At 61.5% G+C, this 14979-nt stretch overlaps 1 protein-coding gene across 9 annotated transcripts in view; it reads left to right on the top strand.

The window, feature by feature from the left end:
- GSE1 (Gse1 coiled-coil protein) overlaps positions 1-14979 on the top strand; it is a 408575-nt gene that overhangs the window by 376479 nt on the left and 17117 nt on the right. For all 9 annotated transcript variants that reach the window (XM_037142394.2, XM_053666776.1, XM_037142395.2 and 6 more), the window contains 6 exons: positions 6612-6811; positions 11590-11762; positions 12246-12443; positions 13058-13249; positions 13672-13994; positions 14652-14976. In XM_037142394.2, the coding sequence (XP_036998289.2) occupies positions 6612-6811; positions 11590-11762; positions 12246-12443; positions 13058-13249; positions 13672-13994; positions 14652-14976 (1411 nt within the window). The remainder of the gene's footprint in view (positions 1-6611; positions 6812-11589; positions 11763-12245; positions 12444-13057; positions 13250-13671; positions 13995-14651; positions 14977-14979) is intronic.

Raw genomic sequence — 14979 nt, 5'->3', positions numbered from 1 at the left:
CTCCATCACTAGGTCCCTGTGTTTACTCCTTGGAAGAAAGGGAGGGACCAGGCCCACACCATCTAGTCTTGGGTACACGTCTGGGGCTGATTTCAGTGCACCTAGGGGACCCTCTGTGAGTGACAGGCCAGGGGACCCCATCTTGAACCGAGGTGTCACATGAGCTGCAACCCGGCATCTGTCATCAGCTGGTGGATCCAGTCCCTCATTACCCTGGCCACCAAAATGGTGTCTCCCTGGGCTACACCACCTTTCTTCCGCCTTGGAAGCTGCTAGGCCAGCTGCAGTCCTGGCCTGGCCTTGCCTCCCCGCCAGTCCCACTACCAGGACCTCTTTTGGACAGACTCCACCCCCCAATTAGGGAATGAGTTTCAGCTGAGGAGTCCCAAGACCTGCTGTCAATGGCTGTGACTCCTCTGAGCCTCCCAGGCATCTCCAGGCCTCGCAGGGCATGCTGGGTACCCCCAGGCCACCCCCTGGGCTCACAGGTGCTGGTTGAGCGGCTGAGCGGGGGTGTGAGACGGCCTCGTTCGTGCTCACGCTGGCCTGGCCCTCCTGGGGTCTGACAGCCGCTCGCCTCACCCCAGGAGCCTCCTTAGCCTGACCCTGCCCATCTGCCCTCTGCCCCCCCACAGAGGGCAGGTCTGGTAGCCCGTGTCCCTGCCGTCCCCGAGCGTGACAGGGCAGGGGCTGCTGCCAGGTGGTGGCTCTCACAAGCTGTGTGGCAATCTGCTCGCCTCTGTGCCGCAGCAGGCGCCTCTCGTGGGGCCGCAGCGGCCGTCTGCTGGGGGCGGGGCTGCGGAGCCTGCCATGTCCTCGCTGCTGGGGAGGGGGACACGCTCGGGACATCCAGGGTACTGCCATCCCCAACACCCGGGGCACACTGGACCTGTCCTAACTCTGACCCACTCCTGTCCTTGCACGTGCCACCTACGTCTTCCAGAGGTCGACGGTCACACCGCATGCTTCCTCTACCCGTGGTTCTCTTGGCTGTGTTGGTGGGATCGGCCTCCTCTGGTGGCTGTGGCCTGGGGTCTGGACTAGGTTGGGGGGGAGCAAGGGTGGGCTCTGAAGTCGTGTAGGCCCATTCAAAGCCCCCGTGTCCAGTCCTCCCAGCAGAGGGTGCTCGGCACGTGATGTTGCCACCCTGAGCCCTGTGGGACAGCTGAGTGGCCTCACCAAGCTGGCTTCTGTGCCGAGCCCAGGCACCATTTTTGTCACCTATGGAGCAACCAAGCTCCCCTGGTGTTACTTGGATCTGACACGAGGCTGACGAGGGTGGTGACGGTGGCAGCTGGACTTGAATTTCTAGCCCTCGTTCAGGTCCAGAGCCCTGAACACCGGGTCCCCAGCCAGCTTCCTTCCTCGGCGTCTGTTGGCTGCCTGCCTCGTCTTGTCACTGGCTTTGCAGGCGGGTCTGGTTACCAAGGTCCCGTCCCTGAGTCCTAGGGAGGCTGGGGAGCGTCCCTCCCTCTGGTTTGAGTTTGCAGGTGTGACTCTACCTACCAGCATACCCACCACGGAACCATCCGGGGCGGGGGTGGAACTTTCTTGTTCTGCTGCCACCTGAAATCCGCCTCCATCAGAGACGGCAACAAAACAAATGGAGGGAGAGAAGATACTGCTTGGCTCTCTCGCCATGTGTGTGTGTGTCAGCCGTGCGGCTGGCGGGCTTGGTGAGGCGGTGTCTCCTTGTGGGTGTCTGCAACCCTGGCTGTGCAGGTGTGAGCTCCCACAGGGGGGCCCCTTCGAGCCTCTTCCTTCTCTTCTGTCTGCCAGGCTGGGCTTCTGGAGGGGGACAGGCACGTGTGCCTGGGGGCCGAGCTCTGGGCAGGATGGGAGGGAAGGTGGGTTGGGCAGGATGGAAGTGACGGGAGCTGTGGGCTGGTGGGCGGTCCGCAGCCCTGGTTATCCAGAGCACGAGGCCTCCCCCGGCTGGGCCGATGCAGCAGCGACTTCTCTGGGTCCCCCTGCAGCCCCCTCTGCCTCCCCTGCCTGCTTCCTCGCCCCCACCTCCTGCTGTGCACCCCTTTTGGGTCCTGTGCCCCCTGGATCCTCCTCATTCAGGAGCCTGCTGTCCTCCTCTGTCTTTCTCAACCAGCCATCGGTCCCTGGAAATGTGCTTAGTAATATGAAGACCTGCTTCTCGCCTTTGCTGATTTGGGTTTGGTGGCAGTCACGTGACAGTAAATCAGGCCCAGGAGTGTGCTGGTGGCCATGGAGTGGGCGGGGACTCTGTCCCCCCACCTCCACCCCGTGGAGAAGCTCCAGCTGGCTGGCAGGTGGGAGAGGCCCTGAAGTCTTTCAGCAGGTTCTTCCTGAACCTCAGCCAGGCCCAGGCAGCTGTACTTGTGCCCTGTGCCCGGCTGTCCCCGCTGGGCCAGGCCTGCCGTGAGTCCAGAGGGTTTCCCGCCCCGTTCGCCCTACCACGTGCCTTCGAGGGGAATGCCATCTCTCTGTTCCCACCAGACAGGTTGGATTTTTATTTCAGGGTCCACTGTTCCTGTTCCCTTGGGGGTCTTTCAGGCAAAGGAGGCAGGACCAAAACTGGGACAGTGGGGCTGGGAGGCTTCCTGCAGGTGCCACAGCTGCCCCGGGCCTCGCACGCAAAGGGGCGGGACTCAGCAGCCAGGCCCCTTTCCGAGTCCAGATGGCACGCGTCTGCCAGGCCCAGGTTCCTACATCCTGGTTGGAAATGGGGACGGCAGAGGAGCAGCCTGGAGAGATGTAGGGACTGTGGGAGGCTGTCTCCCAGCGGGACCGCTGCACACACCAGGCCGAAGGTTCACTCACCCACCAGCCAGAGTCATGGTGTCCCCAGGGCCCTGGCAGCCTGATAAAGTTCTCACTGGGTAAGGTTGGCCCAGATAACAGTTCAGGATGGCCTGGGACCCAGCAACAGCCGAAGAAAGGAAAGCAAGGTCGGGGGTCAGCCGAGCAGAGCAGAGGGCCGTCCTGGTGCCTCCAGCACTGGGGCAGGGCGGTCAGCTGCTCACTCTGGAACTGCCGGTGCTGCCTCCTGCTGGCGCCCAAGCAGAGCTGCGCGGTGCTGCCCTGCCAGCCCCACACAGCTCTTGGGATGATGGCCCGAGGGTCCCTTTTCAGAGGAGTGCTTCAGATGGTCACCTATTCTTCTGTGTTCTCCCTGTCACCCCTCTGAGCCGGGTGGCCCCCTGCAGCGCGGCACACTCTGCAGTGTCCCTGCTGGGCGAGGGCGGTCCTGCCGTGACATGGCATCTCGTTCAGGGCACGCAGCTGGTGCTGTCATCGTTCTAGGGGCTGGTTAAGCGCACAAACGCGAGTGCTGGTGGGCCCTGCAGGGCTGAAGTTTTGGTTTCGGGCCTCACACCCCCTCCCCCGGCAACTCTGGGGTCTCAGGTGTTAATTACATGTGCCCAGGTGGCCTTGGGCGCTAATCCCCGAGGTCAGACAACAGAGGTGACACTGAGTGCTCTGCCTCTTGTCATCTCCAGCCCACATGCCTCCAGTTAATGACAAGTGAGCACGGCCCGGCGCTGCAGCCACACACGGGTCACTAATTGGCGGGTGCGTGGTCAGGGGTCGCTGGAGCGCTCTGGCTGCTGGCTGGCAACCCGGCCCCACAGGGTTAGGTGTTGACTGGGTGGCCTCCCAGGAGGGGGCCCCCTGAGCCCCCCAAGCTCCCTTATTTTTAGAAAGGAGGCTAGTGCAGAGACTAAAAGTAGAGGGTGGTGTGGAAGGGAGGGAGAGCGGGGGCTGTCAGGTGCCCCTGTTCCTGAGGCCTGGAAGCTGGTGCAGGATGGTGCCCACTCTCTTCTTCCCCAGGCTGGAGGGCCAGAGCCCACCTGGTTTTGACCCTGACTTTTGGCCCCCAGCAGCTACAGCCTCTGCCTTGGAAAGTGTCTGTTTTATTTCTTCACTCTTTTGGTTCCAGACCATGAATATCCATCCTCCCTCCACTCACAGGCAGTTTAGACAGGGCCATGCAAGGTGCAAGCTGGGAACACAGTAGGTCCTTTGGGCAGCCAAGCACCCGAGGCTGAGCGATGTGAGCTTTATGAGCGGTGGCTTCATTGACACCACTCACAGCAGCCGCGAGGTAACACGCCCAACCGCCCATCAGTGACGATAGACAAGCAGAATGGTCTCTTTCTATAGTGGAGTGTCACTCGGCTGTGCAAGGAATGCAGTTTTGATACGTGCCACGCATGACGTGCACGTGCCATAAAAACATCACACCAAACAGAAGAAACCAGCCAGGAAAGGCTGTGTGCCGTGTGGTTCCATTGATGCGAAGTGCCCAGCATAGGTCAGTCCATGGAGACGGAAAGCAGATTGGTGATTGCCAGGGTTTTGGGGTGGCAGCGGGTGTGGGGCTTCTTTTCGGGGTGAAGAGAATGTTCTAACTGATTGGTGCTGGTGGTGGGTGTGAACGTCCTAACACTGCTGAGTCGCAGATGCAGGGAGCGTATCTCAGTAAAGATGCCGCAAACCAAAAGGAGATTGGTAGCAACTTCACGGCGATTCCTTTTTGAAAGAGAAAGATCCCTGCCTAGTTTTTTCCCCCCCAAATACTTAAAATGGACTTTTTATCAGAATCTAAGTACCTACAGAAGAGTTCACAGACCGTAAGCATCCAGTGGGATGGGTTTGCAGAGTGAACCCACAGATCCAGAAGCGGAGCGAGCCCCCCCCACCCCCATTGCTGCTCCCAGCAGGTACAACTGTCTAGATTCTGCCCCATTCCTGCATTTTCGGCTTTCTCTAGTCGGTGGCGGTGTGACTCGCCACACGCCTGAGGCTCCGGCTGCCTCCCACCCTGCCTCATACCACCCTGAGACCACGCAGGCTCTGTCCTTTTAGGTGCTGGTGCATCTCGAGGTAGTTTCAGGTCCGTGGCTGCTGGGACCCTGGGCCGTGACTTCGGTGAACGTCAGCCCTGTTGTGCTGGGTACAGACCCAGGAGCAGGGTGCCTGGCCAGGCCCTCGGCAGATGGCAGAGCCTGGGGAGACACAGGCAGTTTCCCGAAGCTGCGCAAACCTGGGAGGGCCCCTGGTGCCGCTGGGTCAGTGCCAGCCAGCACCGCTCCCACTGTGGTTCTGCAGCTGGTTCCCAGCCAGGTCTCACCGACGTGGGCAGCTTGTCTGTTCCAGAACCTTGCAGGCATCCCCACTGGGGGAGCCAGGCAGCTCACATTATCCTCTGTTGGCCGGGATCTGGACCCCAGTGCTCAGTTGTAGGCATTGGCCTGGCTGACTGGAGGTCACAAAATTCTAGGGTGGTTGGCTGGTCCGTCAGGAAAATCGGGACAGCTCCCCTCTCCCTGTGCGATTCCTCACTGCCCACCTGGCTGGGCACTGACAGGTGGGAGGTGGGGACGAGAGGGGCCTGGCCTCGTTCTTGGTGTTGCTGAGCAGAGTGCACTGCTGGGCAGCTCGTGGGGCACAGCTTGTGGGCTGGGTGGGGGCAGGTCTGGTTGGACTGGTGTCTCCCCACAGGGTGGCCCGGCCCAAACTGGGAGAGCCACAGGGAGGGGGCCAGTCTTGCTCGGGGCAGAGCTCTGCCCCTCCCTTTGGGGCCTGGATGTTAGGCCCCTCTGCCTCCTGCTCATGCCACCGAGACCGTGCTTGGCTTGTCAGGGCGCTGGGTCAGAACGAAGGAAGCACACCGTGCTGGTTTCTCCATCTCAGCAAGGCCCTGCTGCTGAGGTCGTCTCAGAGCACCCATTAGGCAAGGGTTTTTTTTGTTGCTGTTGTTTTTAAGAGTTTATTTATCTATTTATTTTTTAGAGAGGGGAAGAGAGGGAAATGTCAATGTGTGGTTGCCTCTCACATGGCCCCCACTGGGGAGCTGGCCTGCAACCCAGGCATGTGCCCTGACTGGGAATCAAACCTGCAATCCTTTGGTTTGCAGCCCATGCTGTATCTACTGAGCCACACCACCCAGGGCCCGTTAGGCAAAGGTTTTATTTGGCCTTATGAAAGCGGCCACTTGAGGGATGTGGAGAGACAAGTGTCCCTGGGACAGACACAAGTTCTGAGCAAAATCCAGAGAGGGCGCCTGGAGGCTGGTGGAGTTCTCCTTCCATAAAGGGAGACTGTTGGCACCTGCTCCCCCACCTGCCAGGGCTGAGAGTGCCCGACTGTCCTCCCGGAGGGGTCGGCGGCTGCCTGTCGAGTCCAGAAGTGAGATGGGGTGTCTCCTGGACACTGCTTGGGACTGTCAGCAGCAGCCTCCATGCCAGGTCCACCCAGACCGAGGCTGGCACCCCAAGTCAGGATGAGAAGTATTCACGTGCCTGCTCTGAGCACCCCTGCCCTGCTCCCCACTCCATCTAGCAGAGCGCGCAGCCTCCCAGGCTCAGGCATCCCCTGTGGCCACGTGGTCAGGCAGCCCGGACACAGGGCCAGCGGTGGGCAAGGGTGTGCCCTCGCCTGCCTGGTGCCTGGCCCTAGCTGACTCTGCTGTGATGTGATGTGATGAAACCCAGGGGCCGCCTGTGCAGCCTGGGTGCTGCTCACGGCTCTCAGGCGAGGTCTGGGTCTCAGTCTGCCCGAGGGGGGCCGAGAGCTGGAGTCGAACTCAGAGCCGTCTGAATCCACGGCTGAGGCTTTGTGTCCTTCTCTTTCAGGGTCTTCACTGAGCAGCGAGTCATCCCCTGTGTCCTCTCCAGCCACCAACCACAGCTCCCCTGCCAGCACACCCAAGCGCGTGCCCATGGGCCCCATTATCGTCCCTCCGGGGGGCCACAGTGTCCCCAGCACACCCCCCGTGGTGACCATCGCCCCTACCAAGACCGTCAATGGCGTCTGGAGGAGCGAGAGCCGGCAGGTGAGTGCCCGGGGCGCTGGTGGAGCCACCACAGGTCACAGGAGTGGACAGGGCCTTCTGTAGGGGAGGACCGGATTTGGGGTTCCAGTCCCTCATTCCCAAATTCGACCTCTCGAGCCTCTGTCTTCTCTGCAAAATGAGGTCCCTGCAAAGTAAGGACCTGGCGGGCCTGGCAAGCACCGCAGGCCACGCTCTCGCAGCTCGTCTCCTCGCTGCTCTGGGGGCTGGCGCTCTGCGGTGCAGGTGCCGGCGGGCTGGTTCCCTCCGAGGCCTCCCTCCGAGGCCCGCAGACGGCTGCCTCCTCCCTGTGTCCTCACACAGTCTTCCCTCTGTCCCTGTTTGTGTCCCAGCTGCCACTTACACAGACACCAGTCACACGGGACCCAGGCCCACCCTTATGGCCTCACTTAGTCACCTTTTCAAAGGTCCTATCTCCAAAATACAGTCACGGTCTGAGGACCTGGGGGTTGGGGCTTGAATGTGAATTTGGGGGGCATACTAATATGATTCAGCCTGCAACCCCACTTAAAGGACTTCAAATGGTGTTTTCATGTCTCAAACACTTAATAAATAATAGCTGTTGTTATTGCCTATTGCTCAGACAAGGAATTGAAAGGAAAAAGCCGGCTCCCTTTTTCATGTGCCATGTTTCCGTGCTTCTGTCCTGTTGACACCTGCTGAGGGGCCCTTCCTAACACTTCGGGTCTCCGTGTGGGGCTGCCGCCGGTGACCTGCCTGTGCAGAAGGAGCTGGGAGCCCTGGGAGCTGCCTTTGCGCTGGACCAGGGCTCCTCCCCACGTCCGCTCCCCCCACACCTGGTACTCCCAGCCCAGAGGACCCCTTCTAATTAAGACACTGTCGCTGTTCTTCTCTCTTGGATTTTCCTGCCAGCTTCCCTGAGGGATGGCACCACTTAGAAACACTAATTAAACCACAGAGAAAGCGGGGGCGGGGGGAGCCCCCATCTTACCCCTTCCCGGCTCTGCCCTGCTGGGGTGGGCATCAGCTTGACCGCTCAGGGTCTGTTTACTTTCTGCCCTTAGCGGTGGCATCAATCAGGTCCTGACCTACGGCAATGGTCCTCAGTGCACTTTGGATCCTGGTGGGGATCCCTGGGAACAGTTGTGGCCTGGGACCCGCGTGGGCGTGGCCCTGATTTGACCCCCACATTGGAGGTGACAAGCCCTCCTAGACTGTCACCCAGCCCAGCTCTCTCCCCTGTGCTTTCCCGGAAGCTGCTGCCTTGGCATTGTTTGCTCTACGTGATGTACAGTTTGGAGACCGGAAGAGCAGCTCAGGGCCTGCAAGCAGACTTCACCACAGGGGTTTGGAGCAGTGGAGCTGCCCCTAGTCCTGGTTTGAGGGTTAGGGTCAGGGTCCTTTCCCAGAGTCTCCTGCCTTCAGAGGGGACCGTTGCCCCTCGTTGTCAGCCACCTGGCAGTCAGCCTTGCCCTCCGGGGCCCAGCCACGTGGCTTGAACAGCTGCGCCTCCCTGCCTCTCCCCTGACTCGGTCCCAGCGGTTTCTGAGTCCTGCTGTGTCCCTGGCTGGTGGGGGCTGCCTCAGTCCGAAACATCCTTTTTGCTCCCACCCAAGAGGGGCTGCTTCTTCCTTACCATCCAGGACTGGGGATGCCTTATAAACAGGCCTCCTCCCCAGCTGCTCCTCACTAAGAAACACTGACTAACCCCTGCTAACCCCCTGAGAGAGGGCTGGGCCATAGATCTGCTCCAGCCATTGGCGGTTAATGAAACACTAATGCCACCAGGGGGGGCGGGAGGAAGGGAGCTGGATTAGCAGTTGATGTATGGCTCATCAGCTCAGCACAAAGGCTCAGTGGAGAATTTAATCCTTCTGGGGAGGGGAGCTCAGAGAGAGGCGTGAGGGCAGGAGAGGGGAGTCACTTCCTGAAGTGCTAACCCAGGAGTTGGGGGGGGTGGGCTTTCAGGGCCCCTTCTCCGGGGTTACTGAGATTTCCCAGGTAGTCGGAGCTTGGAAAGGACAGATGAAATGAAAAATAGTCTATTTTAAAGCTAACAGGGCATGTCCTGTCTGTCTGACTGGAAACCTCTCTAATCACCAGAGAATGAAGGATTTTCCTCCCTCCCTTCCTCCCCCTCGTTCGTCTTCCTTTCATCGCTGCAGCTGCGCCTGCAGCCTTGCAGCCGCGGTGCAGAAATAAGAAGCTGCCCACAGATGCTCCTCGGAGCGTGCCTGGCTGCTGGGGGCAGCAGTGGGGGCCCAGCTGGCGCTCTTGGGGCGCCTCGGGTTGGCTGGCCGTACCTCCGGGGCCTGGCCTGGGTCGGGGTCTGCTGCATGGGCCCTCCCCACCCTGGGCAGCCTGTGTGTGCCCTCCAAGCTGGGCTGACCTCATTCCCAGGTGCCTGTCACAAGCTTAGCAGGGCACCAGCCAGATGGAAGGCACGTGGGTCTGGCTTACTGAACCCCCTGCCTGCCACCCGCCTCTCCACCCCTGGCCTCTCCTACTCCTTGCTTGTCTTGGCCAGGCTGGGACAAGGTGCTGTCTTGCCCAGCTGCCCTTCAGCAGGGCTCTGTCCCCCAAGGAGAGAAAGGAGTTCTACTTCACGGTGGCCCCAGTGAGGGGTGGACCCCTGGAGCTGGTTGGTGTCAGCTGGGTACCTCCTGGTGACAGACCTTTGCACTCAGGCTGGCCGGCCCGCGCCTGGCAGGTGAGGGTGTGCAGGAGAACCAGCAAGCCCCCACCTGGAGGCAGCCCCTCAGCCGGCAGTGTAGGTGGTGGGAGCACAGGCAGTGGGGACGGCCCCAGGCTGGGTGCTGCGCTGCTCTGTGTGAGCCCCTCCCCCACGCCCCATGTTTCTCACCCACCTCCCTGCTACGCCAGTGCCTTGTCCTTGATGCTCTGAGCTGGGGCTGCAATTGGAAGCTGAGGCACAGGGCAGTTGTGTAAGGAAGGAACCAGGAGCCACCCCACTGCCCACGTAGGAGCTGGAGGATGCAGAGCCCTGTGTAGAAGTCTTTGGAAAATGGGGAGGTGGGAGTTCTGGGCTCCCAACTCTGACCCAGGGTGCTGGGGCTTGTGCGTGTGTCCTTTACACCCACTGGCTGAATGCCCCTTCTGGGAATGGCAGATCGGAGTTCGTGAACCCTCAAGGACCTCTCGGTGAGCGGAGGGGCCCTGCAAGCACATGGGAAGGGAACAGATGTTGCTGCTCATTAGAAATTCCAGTCAGCGGCCTGTCTCCTTCAATTAATTACCGCCGACGTGTCTTCGGGAGGACTGAGGTGGCTCAGTGGCTGCGTGGCTGGGTGTGTTTGGTGACTAGCGCTGACGGGTGGATGGGGGCCTTCTCCGTGAGCCTCGGCTGCCCCACGGTGCCCCGTCGGCCGGCAGCAGTGATCTGTCCCTCACCGCCCACACCAGCGGTCGGATAATTGGGGCCTCCGCCACCCTGGCCTCCCGGCTCTGATGAAGATAGTGGGCAGAGCGGGAGCCAGGCGTCCCCTTGGGGTCGGGCCCTTGGGCCCAGGTGTGCCCCACGTGTCTCCTGGGTGTTCCTAGACGTGCTCCCCGGCACAGTGGAATTCCACACTGTGGGTTTGGAGCAGAAAGACTTGGGCTTCTGCTTCGGGGGCCCCGCCTGCTCGCTCCAAGCCCTGCTATCTGGTCAGTAGTGGTCACACTTGACGTCGGGCCCAGGGAAGGAAGCCTCCCTGGGAAATGGCTCAGGAGTGTGTGGCTGCAGCTTGGGGGGCCTGGAGCGGAGGTGGAGGGGGGCTGTCCCAGTGATGGTGCCCCAGAGTCCAGGGGAAGTGCCCTGACTGCTCTCAGTGCTGCTCCCTGGGCCAGCTTCGCAGCTCCCTTTCAGCCAAGTACGTGACGAGAGCAGTCAGAACCCTCCGATGGTGTGATTCCTTGGGTCTGGCCACTCCTGTGGGTGGGTGTGCAGAACGTCCCTCTATGTGGCTGGGGTGGCTTGCCTGCCCTTGGTCCTGGCAGGGGTCTCTTGCTCTCCCCACATGCCTTGGACCAGCCCCGCTCTGGGTCCCTGGGCTCCCCCTCCCCTCCCAGGAGTTCCAGGGCAGGTGGGGCCACAGCCTGTAGCTGTCTCCCCCTCCATGTCCCCTTCCATGTCCCCAGACAGGTCTGGCCTGTCGGGGCCCTGCAGCTGCCTGCTCCTGCTGGTGCCAGGGCCTCCCCAGGGGCTGGCTGTGATGTGGGTTTCAGCTGTCAGCACGGCGGACATGGGACACTTCGGCCCCAGGGGGTGCCCCTGAGCCCCTGGAGATCAGCGAGCGGGGCTCTGCGGTTGTGTCCGACCTGCTGCTGAGCAAAGCTCACTTCCCGAGGGGGCAGGGTACTCGGACCAGTGTCACCCGGCTCCTCAAGTTTGGGTTCCGAGCCATCCCGGCCTGTGGGAAGTCCATGCTGGAAGGGTGTGTTTTGTGTGGGGTGGGGAGCCCGTCCTCTGTGCCGTGTCCCCTCATGGACACTGGGTTCTTGTCTCGGTGACCCCAGTAATCCTTGAGGGAGGCTCTGTCCTTCCTCATCGCACCAAGGAGGGCGCAGCCCCCAGGTGGGTTTCAGTCCAGGCGCGTTCCTCACTGGGACCCGCATGTCCCTTCTCGCCGTTCTGCCTCCAGCGCCACATGCGCTGCAGGTCTGGGTAGAAAACTTCAGGGAAGGGACACGACTAGAACACGCACTAAACCTGAGGATTTTCGGCGAGTCTGGAGGAAGAGGAGCCCTCCCTCGCCTGCCCGCCCCCACCCTGACCCACTGCGCTCTGTCGCCCACAGGACGCCAGCTCTCGGGGCAGCAGCAGTGGTCGAGAACGCCTCATCGTGGAGCCCCCACTGCCCCAGGAAAAGGCAGGGGGCCCGGCCATCCCCTCCCACCTGCTCAGCACCCCCTATCCCTTCGGCATCTCCCCCAGCTCAGTCGTGCAGGACTCCCGATTCCCACCACTCAAGTGAGTCTGCGGGCCGGAGGCTCGGACGGGCACGCGTGCGCAGGGTCTGGGCCCCTGGGGCTGGGCCTGCAGCCCGGAGTCTGCACCAGCTGATTCTGAGGGTCACCAGGTTGGCCGCTCAGCCCTAGGCCCTCGGCCCGGCCGTCTGCAGTCCATTTCCATGCCAGGGTGATGGCTGGCTCTCCCGTTCTGCCTGCATGCCGGTCCTGGTCCTAGGAGCGAGGGGTCCCTCTGGGCTGCAGGTAGCAGGCACGTGCCTGCTGGCGAGGACAGCGAGGGCCAGGCAGGTGAGGAGCAGCAGCTGCCCACCTCTGCGCCCTGGGCCTCCTGCCATCACTGGCGTCTCATTAGTGAGAGGCAGAACCTGTCCCCAGAGACTTGTCCTTTGTAGGGAGGTAGCGGCAGAGGGAGTGTGGGGAGGTGGACTCATTTCCCAGCCTGGAGCAAGTGCTCCGCTCACCTGCTTCTCACCCCTGCCTGCAGCCTGCAGCGGCCTGTGCACCACGTGGTGCCCCCCAGCACCGTGACTGAGGACTACCTGAGGAGCTTCCGGCCCTACCACACTACCGAGGACCTCCGCATGTCCTCCCTACCTCCCCTCGGCCTGGACCCTGCCACTGCCGCAGCCTACTACCACCCCGGTTACCTGGCCCCACACCCCTTCCCCCACCCAGCCTTCAGGTGAGTAGTCTGAGAATCCCCTCCCAGCACCGTCCCCACTGAATAACCAGGCCATTACCCCACACGCCCTTGTGTTCAGGCACTAGTCTGCTCATGGCAAAATGGAACCTGGCCAGGAATGTGTTTCTCATGTCCTGGGGGCCGGACTTCCAGTGAGAGCCTGGAACAGCCCCCACCTCTCGGATTAGCCTTTGGGGTTTGCCCTGGCAGGAATTCCCCTTGTCTGAGCTGTCATTTCATTGTCCCCCCACCCCCCGCCCATACTGTTCACAGAGCACCAGCTTTATGTAGAAGAGGGGGACTCCTTTCTGTGAGGGCACCCGGCACAAATGTGTCGGTCACTGTTCTATGCAGAAGCGTCCCGAACCTGAGCCTGACAGGGCCGCAGTTACGCTGTGGACCACGCTCACATGGCCGCCAGTCTGGTCTGGCTGAGCCTTGAAGTGGCAGGCGAGGCCTTAGCCCCAGGCTATTGGCATCTTGGGGCTTCTCTCCGTAAGGCGCTTTGGGCTGGCCGTGGATGTGGCCTCCGCCGAGCCTTTGTGGAAGCTACAGGACCAGGTCCTGCCTTTATCCGCAGCTTTGGTGTTCACCGGCTTGTCTTTTTGGCACAGGATGGATGACTCTTACTGCCTGTCCGCCTTGCGGTCCCCCTTCTACCCCATCCCTACTCCCGGCTCCCTGCCTCCACTGCACCCATCCGCCATGCATCTCCACCTCTCGGGGGTCCGCTACCCTCCTGAGCTGTCCCACTCGTCCCTGGCGGCACTGCACTCAGAGCGGATGTCCAGTCTCAGCGCCGAGAGGTAAGTCAGTTCCCGGGTCAGCCTCCTGTGCTTCCCTGGCCCCCATGGCAGTGGAGAAAAGCCTAGCTGGGCCCTGGCTTGGCCGCTTTGTGGCTGGGTGGCTGGCTTCTCGGCCACTCCTGTCCGCAGTCTGCTCACCTGTAAATGGGACAGTGGCAGCTGATGCTTCTTGGTGACTGTTGGAAATCAGTACCTCCTGCATGAGCTTCAGTGAGGCTTAAGGCATTAGCACACAGATTGTATCTCACTGACTTCGAGGTTCTAACGCCCACCACTGTTCAGGTCAGAGTGCTGGGGTTTTCCATGGAAACTTGGGGCTTGGCTGCCGTCAGCTCCTCTCTCGCTCCTGGGAATTCTTGTTGGTGGACTCCCCCTGGTTCCCCTTAGCAGTGGGGCTCAGCCTCCCTTTCTGCTCCTCACAGACTGCAGATGGATGAAGAGTTGCGACGGGAGCGGGAGCGAGAACGGGAACGCGAGCGGGAACGGGAAGCTGACCGAGAGCGGGAGAAGGAACGCGAGCGGGAGCGGGAGAAGGAGCGTGAGCGGGAGAAGGAGCTGGAGCGGGAGCGGGAGAAGGAGCGGGAGCTGGAGCGCCAGCGGGAGCAGCGGGCCCGTGAGAAGGAGCTGCTGGCCGCCAAGGCTCTGGAGCCAACTTTCCTGCCTGTGGCTGAGCTGCACGGGCTGCGTGGCCATGCCACGGAGGAGCGGGCCAAGCCCTCGGACCAGCTGACCCCAACCCGAGCAGGTACCCAGGGCGGATGAGGCAGAGGGCAGCCCGGGGCGGGCTGGCTGCAGCGGTGTGCCGGCAGGAGCCCGGCAGGCAGCGCCCTGAGGGGAAGGCCTGATTCTGTGGCACCTGCCGACTTCCACAGCAGAGGCTCCCACCGTGGCTGGTTCTAGCTACAAACCTGGGGCCACCAGACATGGAGTCGGGAAGGGATGCGCAGTGACACACAGCACAAACGCAGTAGACGTGGATTATACCTCAAGAGTGTGCACGATAATCAAATGTAGCAAAAGGATTAGGAATTAATGAGCTTCAAGTACTTTTTTTGTTTTCAATATTTAATTTCATTATAAGTACTTGTATCTAACTTCCAGTAAGGGTTTACTTAATAACTGGCTCACCTGGTTCCTAAAAACGTAACAGCCTGCTCTTGTGAGCTAGCCTGTGCCTGCCCAGGCCCCCGCTGCCAGTGGGTCAGCCCTGGACTCGGTGCTAGCAGCGCCTGCCAGTGGCCACATTTCCCTTGGGACAAAGCACACTTTCCAGAAGCATCCATGAGGCCCCTCTGGTTGTGTTGGTCCTGGCTGTGGGGTGGCAGGCTCTCTGAGCGGTCAGGGCAGGAGAGGAGACAGGAGTGAGCCAGTCCCGGTAAGATGTGGCTTTCTCCCTCTGCAGAGAAGCTGAAGGAGTCGAGCCTACAGGTGCCCAAGCCCGTGCAGCACCCCTTGCACCCGGCGCCTGCTCCCCATCACACCATGCCCAGCCTTCTCTCCAACCACGGCATCTTCTCTCTGCCGGGCAGCAGCACCGCCACGGCCCTGCTCATCCAGCGCACCAACGAGGAGGAGAAGTGGCTGGCGCGGCAGCGGCGGCTGCGGCAGGAGAAGGAAGACCGGCAGTCGCAGGTGTCGGAGTTCCGGCAGCAGGTGCTGGAGCAGCACCTGGACATGGGCCGGCCCCCGGTGCCCACAGAGCCCGAGCACAGGCCCGAGAGCGCCAGGTA

This window comes from Artibeus jamaicensis, unplaced genomic scaffold (assembly GCF_021234435.1).
Source record: "Artibeus jamaicensis isolate MK-2021 breed Jamaican fruit bat unplaced genomic scaffold, CSHL_Jam_final contig_464, whole genome shotgun sequence".
Taxonomy (NCBI): Eukaryota; Metazoa; Chordata; class Mammalia; order Chiroptera; family Phyllostomidae; genus Artibeus; species Artibeus jamaicensis.
Note: the sequence above shows the minus strand (reverse complement) of the source record. Positions and strands in the feature narration are given on the sequence as shown.